Here is a 9,348-nt window from a genome sequence, read left to right as displayed (position 1 = left end):
AAGACAAGACCGTCTTCTTGTCGTTCCAAATAAATAATGCGAGTCTTTTCAGCTTCGTGTGTGGTATTTATAAGAGAGATGAAGTGGAAATGTTCAAAAATTTGAGGCATACCGAATTCCATCCAAGCCAAGCAATTCTTACATTTTATTTCCTCAAATGTAGCTTTATTTAAAGTCTTTTTTTCTTGTAGACATTCTAAATTTTCACCAGACTTGACATTCCCAGCATTTTTCATATTTTTCTGAGCTAGGCAAGATTATTTTCATATTTAAACATTCACCACGAAGCTTCTGTTTCATTTTCGAGGAATTTATTTAGAAAGCAAACCTTTTAATACCTTTGATAATTGATGGGTAATTAAATATTAAAATAAAAAATTAAATGTCAGCAAGAGATCGATGATTATGCAACACGCGGCGCATAGTTGTTACGCGGAATGCTAGCAGCCGAATGCTGCAGGCGTTCTTCTGAGCAACCCAAGGATTAAAATTATGTTTCTGCACTTTATAATAGTTTTTTTATAATAATAAACTAAATGAGAATACACTGAAACAGCTAAAATAATGATTACGATTTGTCAATCATTCAGGTTTTCTTTGGATTTAAATTAAAACGACAAAAAAATAGATTATTTTCTTGATGTCAAAGTTTATTCTTCTCAAAGAAAAGGAAGCTCTTGTATTATAAATAAATGTACATTAAAAATCAATGTTTCTTTCTAAATTTAAATACAACAGTTCTTTCCGAAAAAAATCAGAAATAACTCTATCGATATAAAAGAATGAAATCAATTAATCTTCTTTCACCCTGTAGTTTAATTTTCCATCGTTTCCTCATCATCTTCCGGAATAAAATGGCTGAAATTCGACATCCATTACAATTATTAACTTCCAAAAACGCTTTTCTATTCTATTCTAGACTCACAGGTAGCTGAAAGGCGATCGCCAGATATGATTGGAGAGAAGGTGGGCGCAAGCTCCTTCAAGGTCGTCACGCAGGAAAGCCGTGCAGCAGCCGTCGGCTGGACAAACGAAGACCCTGTCGCGCTCGTTCGCAAAATGTTCCCAGTAATCGTAGTCGACCTTCTCTTCGCACCAAGGACACCAAATACCGCAACTTTTGTTGTGGGCTTCGAATCTTGGCGCAGTTGAGTACTGATTGCACCCAAAATCACAATGTTGAACCGAACTGTGACGAGCGACATTGTGCTCATGCATGCTGTCGTTCTTTCTCAAGGCTTTGCGACAAATTCCGCATGTTTGCCATTCAAAAAAGCCAATCAGCACGTCAGAGCCTGAGTTACAAATTTTTAAATAAATAATTAGAAAATTTAGAAATGTTTAAACAAACCGTCAGGATGAACTTCGAATTGTTGAAGAATGCTGCACCTTCTGAGGGCTGCCATATCAGCTCGGGTCATTTTTTGCAGATCTTTCATAGTGAAACTAAAAACATGATTAATTACTCTCACGACTCTGTTGAACCTTACTCACACAATTCTTTATTTTACCTCTCAGTTACTTCGCAGTCGATGCAAACGTGGCCGTAATGGCTGCAATTTCCTCTTTTCAAGGGTTTTGATTTTTGTATTACTTTCCTGCAAAATAGGCACTCTCTATCGTCTCCTGTATCTCTCACTAGGGCGCTGCGACCTGCTGTTTGAAACGGAATGTTTAGTAAAAATTCCAAAATTTAATTATAAATTACAAAGCAATCGACTTGGTTTTTCTTTTTTGTTAAAGAAATAAAAATTTAAGTATGGAAATTGACAAACCACTCAAATAACGTGCTCCATCATTGTTCCGCTCCATCCTCATTAAAATTCGGCGTGAATGATGATTTCTTTAAGAGACTAGGAAAAAATCCTCCAATTCATCTGCTGAAATTGACAGCCGTTTCTTAAAGCACTCGTCGAGCAAGGCCTCGGCAATGTGACTGATTCCAGAGATTTCCAAGCAAATAATTCTCCTCTTTTCGTCAGGCGGTGGCTTGGAATTGGATGAGCAATGCAATTTGGAATCGCTCGAATTTTTTGATACATTTCTCTCCTATCTAGGTCCACATTTTTAATATTACTTGAAAAGAAATGGAATTAATATTTAATTTCAGGTATGTGTTACATTTTTTTTTAATTGTATTTGACTATTCCGTATCCGCGTGCTCTGCCGCGTTTGGGTTGGGAAAAACCTCGAAAAATAGATTCTAATCCTACTCGAATTTACGAAAAACAAGATTTCCCTTACAGAATTCCCGAAGGAAAATTTTCTTGGTATCAAAAAAGAGAGGAACGTGTGTGAAAATTTCCAAATTAGCAGCGAGTTTTTATAACCGTGCGGGACATTAAATTACCAACACTCGGAAACGAGTAAATTTAAATTTATTTCCACCAGTGCAATAGTTGCATATTTCTATAAATTCAGCGTGGCTGTCAACCCTTCTCAAAAGTGTGACAAAAAACGGTCATTTCCTTATGCTTGGAATTTAAATAGAAAGGATAGTTGGAAATAATTAACATTCCACAGCAAAAGCTCATTTTCGGGCACAAAAGCGGAAAGGGATAAATTATTTCTGAAATCTTTCATGAAAAGCTGAGAATGTTCACCATGGGGGAGAGGGGGGGGGTATTTTTCCCCCGCATCATTAAGTTAAAGGCCAGTGCAGCAGAGGCGGATTAGCGGAAAATAGTGCGCTCTACATCGACGGCGGCAGGAGAGTTTTAAATAGCAATTTAAATGCCGTTCAACACACCAGACTCGTCTCCGCAAATCATTAAATTCAGAGAATCGCATAAGTAAATCGCTTATTGGGGTTAAATAATTTGTGTTAAATAACACACACGGCCTTGCTCGCGGCATTTGTGCATTAACTTGGAAATTATCAAACCAATTCCTCAATAAATACAATTAAAAATATAAATAAACTGCACAAATGACTTCGATAAAAACACCTCAAAACTGAGACTGCTCGGGAGTCGCGTGTCTGCTGGTGCTGCGGTGACGAGTGCGACGCAAAGGTGCAGAGCAGGTTGCATAATCTGCACGGCGCTCGATTCCTTGCGAGGATTTTATTATTGAAACATTCACGCCTCTTGGAGATTCGCATCCCTGGAAATAATGCTTTGGCCTCCGATTCGATTCCCCTAATTAAAATTTAAACATTCAAATTAAATAAAAAGATCTATTATTTTTCTGTTCGCAGAGACAAGTATGATTCGTCCACGCCCAATCGGAGAACTGCTGGCCAAGCCAACCAAGGAACAAATGGAGCAGGCGAAGAATTGAGGGCTGAAAGACCCAATTTCGTGCCCTTAGTTAAAGATCCCCGGTACTCCAGGGAGGATCCCAGCAAGGAGCAGCAGCGGAATGAAGCAGACTTGTCAGACAGCTTCAAAAATTTAAGTTTGAAGAAAAAATACTAGCGAGGCACGGACAAATCAGAAGAGGTCGTCAGAGCGCTCTTCAAGAATGTTCAGAGAGTTGTCGGTGCGGACGAAGTGGTAGTTCAGTGGGCTAGGTTCCTGCGCGGCCTGGTGCGCCCATAATTTGTGATATATTTTTATAAAATATATTTGTAATAAGATGAAATACATGTATATGTCTGTTGTTGTAAATCGTTGGTGTCTAATAAATATTTCATACATAATTCAATGAGATGAAATTAAGAATGTTTTTTTCACCTTCCATAAATACTTTAATTAGAAAAAACATACAATAGAAAACAAAATAAGTTCAACTCAAATTCTAAAGTTGAAGAAGCGTTATACTTCATAATAATAATAAGCGTTCCTTTTAATTAATAAGGAAAAAATAACATTGTTGTTTTATCTAAACCTATGCGGGCAAAACCAAATGAAAGTAGTTAAATAATAAAGATTAAATGTTTATCAACTGGTTGATATATTTTGATTAAAAAATATTCCGCATCTTGACACTCCTGACTATCGAGACCTTATGAAGCCAAGCCTCTTCTAAACCTAATATTTATTTATTCGATTTGAAAAACAAAGCATTATCCAATTTAATTCACGTCAATAATGAAGAGCTATCGTGTGAATTCTGAATCTGAATGAGTGAGTAGTGTAAATTATACAAGAAAAAAATGGTTTTTAATAAATATAAATCTCGACGAAAGAATCCCATTTCATGTAGCAGTGGTTACGGCACAAATTCAACAAGTAGGAGATCTTAACGCCCGAGAAAATTTGTCTTTGTATTATTTACTCGATGCCCTACTTTTGTTTTACCAGCAGTTTTTGTTTTAATTGGTCTTTTCAAGGAGGGCAAACAATAAAATAATCAAGCATAAAAATAAATCAAATATTTTATTTAAACAAATAACTGAAGTACATATTCTTCAGAAATATTCTTGCGTCAAACGAAAGGTCAGTTACTACTTTTGATAAAATGCAAGTAGAACTTTTGCAGGTTCTTGGCCTTTTCGCAAATCACTTGATAAAATGCAGCCAACATTGTACGATTATCCTTCGAAAGATCAAGTGGTGCCGTGACTGCAAAGGAGTAACAAACAAATTATTGAAATAAAATTTAAAATTGAAAGCAAAAACCTACTCTCAAAAAATAGCAGACTAGGAGCGACGTCGTCTCTAGCCCTCAGCTCATCCGTCGCCTTCACGAGGCTGCATTTATCCAGATTGTTAAAAGATATTTTTATTTTCTGCAGGCACTTTGCAGTGAAAACCTCGACCAATCTGTCGTAATTGTTCGGCAGGTCGAAGAAATCCAAAATCGTGAGCGTGCTCAGGTCAGAAGGAATGATGAACTTCCTGGGAACCAATTCATTCTTTTGAATTAGCTGTAGTAAACTGTAGTAGCCAGAATCCTCGTTGGTAATTTGCAACATCGAATACTTCTGCATCGTCAGCTCACGGGAAATAGGCTCTGCCACCCTTAGAGCCATTCCTCCTGAAGGCGAGCAGCCGATGGTGTAGAGAACTTTGAGGTTTTTCAGCTGAACGAGAGGATACCAGTCATTGAACCTGGTCATGCCCACCACGCAGAGGGAAACGACATTTTCCGAATGCCAGATGACCTGGGCAGGGTGCATTCGTCTCGTGACCACCAGGTGCTCCAGGTTGCTCTTCCCGTCCAGCTTGTCGGCAGCGTCCTCGTTATCAAGAACGTGGCAGATCCTGGTTTCCAGGCGAGGGTAGGCCTTTCTCGTTGGACGAGGCGTCAGGGTAGGTACACAGCCCACCACGGTCAGGTTCGGACAGAGCTTCGTGCAGAGGCGGCTGTACGGGAAACTCAGGTTTTGCGCCTCGTCCTTGTGCGATGAGGAGTGCCACTTGAACTCCCAGTCCACCAGAACGTCGAAAAAGAACTCCTTGAGGTTAACCAGTCGCTTTAGCTTCTCAACCATCTCTCCGGCACTCAAGGTGATGTGCAGGTTGCACTCGAGGGTGACCAGGCTGGTCAGATGCTGGCTCACCATGTCAAAGTCCAAGGGATGGAAAATAAAGCTGGGCAGGCGGAGTTGCTGCAAACTTTGGAAACTGCTCAGGATTCTGCGTCCATTCGCTGTGAGCCAGAGCCCCTTGTTGCTCATGACCATCGTCAGGGTCCTCAGGGTATTGGAGCTATTCGCCTCCAGCTTGTCGAGGGCTTCGATTAGCTGAGGGTTGAAGGTGGTACCCAAGGCCACGCCTGAAGTGTTGACGAAGCGGAAGTCGAGATTTTCAATCGGCTTCTCGAGCACAGCCATTAAAATTTCGAAGAGTCGCGGAGTCGGGGTCTGGTCTTCGGGCGTCTTCTTCTCATTGGCGGCCATGAGAGTGTTCAAGAATAATTCCCTCGCAGCCACTGTCGGTAGCTGATTGTGAGGAAATGATTCCAGTCCCTCACTTCCTGATGCTGTGTCCATCAGACTCTCAACAATCGATTCCACATCACCGGTGAATGTGTCTGGAGGACTGGTCGGTTGCTCTTGGATGGCCATAGTGCTTTCTGCCATAATAGATGAGCTACTGATGTTCAGACACAACCTTCTGCTAACACTCGCTGAAGAGTACTAATTCGATATTGAGAAGTCTTCAGCGCCAATGAAGTGCATATGGAGGGGATCAGCGAGTAAAATCGGAGTTCAAGGTTTAATTTTTTATTTACTTTCGTCTGTTATTTGATTTTATTAGATAAACAATCAACACAATTTTGTGTTGATTTTTAATGTGTTCAAAGTTCAAAAGCTTAAAACTTTTCATATTCGTTTGAGATTTTTATTAAATTTATAAATTAAAATGAGTTTAAAATGGTATTCCAATTGAAAAAACGTAAAACTAAACAATTTTTACAATGCGTGACATCAAGTTTATGTTATTTTGGCAATTTCATGAAATAAAATTAATATCTTTAAATTAAAATAAATTTATTTTCCGATTCAGGTCAAATTTTTGCAGATTATTTGGTTTTCCATAACATTTTTCATACTTTTACAAGATTTATAACATCAGAGATGTGAAATTTAGACGATCAGCTCTTTTTTCTGAGCTAATAATCATCATATGAGCACGAATCATGCAATTTTAACCATTTAGAACCAAACTTAAACCTTAAAAAACTGCCAGAACATTTTAAAAAGCATCTAAAATGAGTCTAGGAACAGTCTACAACTATCGAAATTGGCTATAAACCAAAGAAAAGTGAATGGTTAGTTTGAATTTATGTATTTCTCGTGGTTATATTTTATTCAAGTTTGATTAAACTCTATCCCATACATGTTAATTATTGTTTTCCATTTGTAATTTTGGAAAAAAACCTCAGACAGTTTGAGATATCAGGTTTGACTGTAACGTTTTCTGAAAAACTCGTCTGTTTTGGCCCAGAGACCGTCTTAATTGTATCAAATTTGAACAGAAACAAACAGTCAAAAATATAAAACCAACTCTATGTCTTGAAAAAAAAACCTTTCCTAAAATTCACAGCCATAGAAATAAATCAATCAATTGAGCAGATTATTTTTCCTCGTTACGGACAGTCAAGATTTAATGGAAAAATAAACACAGCTTAATTTATATATTTAGTTTAATTTTCTATGGTTACGATAAATTTTTAACTATTATATTTTTCGGTTATTTTAAAACTTCATCTAATTCAGAATTTATCTATTTTTATTCTGTCGCAAGATTATTGATTAAACGGGAATTTACAGTTATTAAATAAACAATGAAGATCTAAGCAGAAAATTTGTCGAGTTTATTTCACAACATATAATATGGCTAGATATTTAATAAGTTTAACACGTTCCTTCTTTATTCCAGCACACCGCTAGCTTTAACTCAATTGTAGCAGTATCTGAATCTTGAGTTTGAAATTCCAAGGGCCCATCGCATAAAAAGGCCATGCTTCAAAGGCCACAAAATATTTCCGTCATTTTCTAAACCACTCAGTATACAGTTTTTCTCGTCTTCCTTTTATAATAAACTCATGTTGAGTTTCCAAAAAATTGCACTTAAAATTCAAAGCATTTGTTATTTCATCAAAACCATTTATGGCCATTTGGCTGGCTGTCAGTCCTAATTTGGCCGACGACCGCGTTAAAATGAGACGGAAAATGAGTGAAACAATTATTGGCGGGAAACCAATTCACACTGGTATGCGCGAATTCTCTCAACCCACCCTAAATTAACATTAAAGCAATATATTATGTACTTACTTGATGGTGAAATCCTGAAATTCGCGAAATTTCACCATCTGCTGGTCCTGCCGCGGTCCTTTTATGGTAGCCGCCAGGTGGCTGCAGGCTGCCACCAAGGCCGGTAATCCCATCATACGCAGCCAAGGACGGTTTTTACACGCAGCACGTTCGTTCGCACGCTGCTATATTGCTGCCAGCTCTTAAAATTCGCAATAATTTCGCACTCTCGGATCCTGTCTCGTGTGCAATGTTGGCGGAAGAAGAGGAAAAATTCGCGCCGTTTTTTATTAAAAAGCAACCAATAGGATTGAAGAGATATAACTGTTCCACTTATACCGGTTTAATTGAGTTATAAAAACCGATTATTGCTCAGAATCAAAGCAAATACACACATTTAAAACTAAAAATTGCTTGGCTTGAATAAATTCGTAGCTGAAATAAAGATTTAAACTAGTTCTTATGGAGGAAAACGTGAAAAATAGCGTTTAATTCGGTTAAATACTGCAAAGAATTATCGGTATGTTCCACTCCCTTCCTAACTCTCCAGCTGTCTTATGGCAGCTTGAGCTTGTTTACATTTCTGGCCGTAAACACTAAACACACGCTATGAGTTTTAGAACTGTTTTAGAATTAGTTCGTCCGGAATATCCGTGCCCAGCTAGACCTAAAATATTGCAGTAAACAAGCAGTATCACGATGCGCAGTCTAATTGATTTAACTGGAATGTGTCGGATGTGCGGAGAGAGGCTGGACGAGGACTGCAAAGCTGTGGACATTTTTGAGACGGGGCCAGAAAACAGCAACTTGACTTACGCCACGTTACTTAAAGACCACTTGAATCTCCAGGTATGTTCATTACAATTTATTAACTGGAATTAATGTACGTAAAATATGTATTCTATCTAGCCCACGGAAGATGACAGAAAGCCCCGGATAATTGGAGAAAGGTGTGCTCTCATTCTGGTGGAGTGGACCGCGTTCAAGAAAAAAATTCTCGAGACGAATAAGCACCTGTTAAAAATGCTTAAAGAGCAAAATATGCAGCAGAATATGGTCGAGAGCACAACTGATTCGGTGCGTGTTTAAATTCAAATTTTAAAATGCCTCGATTGCTAAAAAAATAAATCATCGTTTTGCAGTCTGAGGAAGAAGAGGAGCAAAGCGGAATTAAAAGTAGCGAGGAGAAGGTTAAGCTGAAGGAGCGTGTCACGAGGAAGAGACCTGCAACTGATTGGCAAGCGCCAACATCTTCAAGGATGAACTTGAGGAGTCATAATAATTGCAATTTAAAAGACGAGGCTGGCCCCAGCGGCATGTGTAGTAGAAATAAACGATCTAAAAAGTGATCTAAAAGAGACCAGTAAAATTATTTTATTCAGAATCAATAACTTAATTGATTGTAAAGTAAAGTAAAGCACAACAAAAATTCAAGTCCGAATGGTCCCGTAATATCAGTTTTGTAATTGCACGAGCAATAAAAATCATAAATAAAGTAAAATTCTGAGGTATTGCATCTCTGCAGGTTGGAATTGTGCCACGCCCACCTATACAGCTGCGAATCCAATCATTTTTCTAGTAAAAAGTATCAAGAATTTTTTGTTTTGGGCACCAACGCGTTCGTTTTTCGTTTTAAAGAACTCAAAACTGAAAAATTAACCGATATAAGGCGATAAGCGGAAAATTCTTCAAGAGATTGA

The 9,348-nt window shown here is 38.1% G+C and overlaps 1 protein-coding gene across 1 annotated transcript; it reads left to right on the top strand.

Annotated features, from left to right (window-relative positions):
- Window positions 1-8,213: 8,213 nt before the first annotated feature.
- On the top strand, window positions 8,214-9,008 carry LOC135946096 (uncharacterized). Its single transcript, XM_065494145.1, has 3 exons — window positions 8,214-8,497; window positions 8,558-8,725; window positions 8,791-9,008. The coding sequence occupies exons 1-3, from the start codon at window positions 8,348-8,350 to the stop codon at window positions 8,995-8,997; spliced, it is 525 nt and encodes a 174-aa protein (XP_065350217.1). The 5' UTR covers window positions 8,214-8,347; the 3' UTR covers window positions 8,998-9,008.
- Window positions 9,009-9,348: the final 340 nt, after the last annotated feature.

Source organism: Cloeon dipterum, chromosome X (assembly GCF_949628265.1).
Source record: "Cloeon dipterum chromosome X, ieCloDipt1.1, whole genome shotgun sequence".
Lineage (NCBI taxonomy): Eukaryota > Metazoa > Arthropoda > Insecta > Ephemeroptera > Baetidae > Cloeon > Cloeon dipterum.
Note: the sequence above shows the minus strand (reverse complement) of the source record. Positions and strands in the feature narration are given on the sequence as shown.

Excerpts from the sequence above, each read along its gene's own strand:
- LOC135946096 (XM_065494145.1), top strand. The coding sequence starts at position 8,348 with ATGCGCAGTCTAATTGATTTAACTGGAATGTGTCGGATGTGCGGAGAG. Across the intron at positions 8,498-8,557 it reads AAGACCACTTGAATCTCCAG|CCCACGGAAGATGACAGAAA; the intron begins GTATGTTCATTA and ends TATTCTATCTAG. Across the intron at positions 8,726-8,790 it reads TCGAGAGCACAACTGATTCG|TCTGAGGAAGAAGAGGAGCA; the intron begins GTGCGTGTTTAA and ends ATCGTTTTGCAG.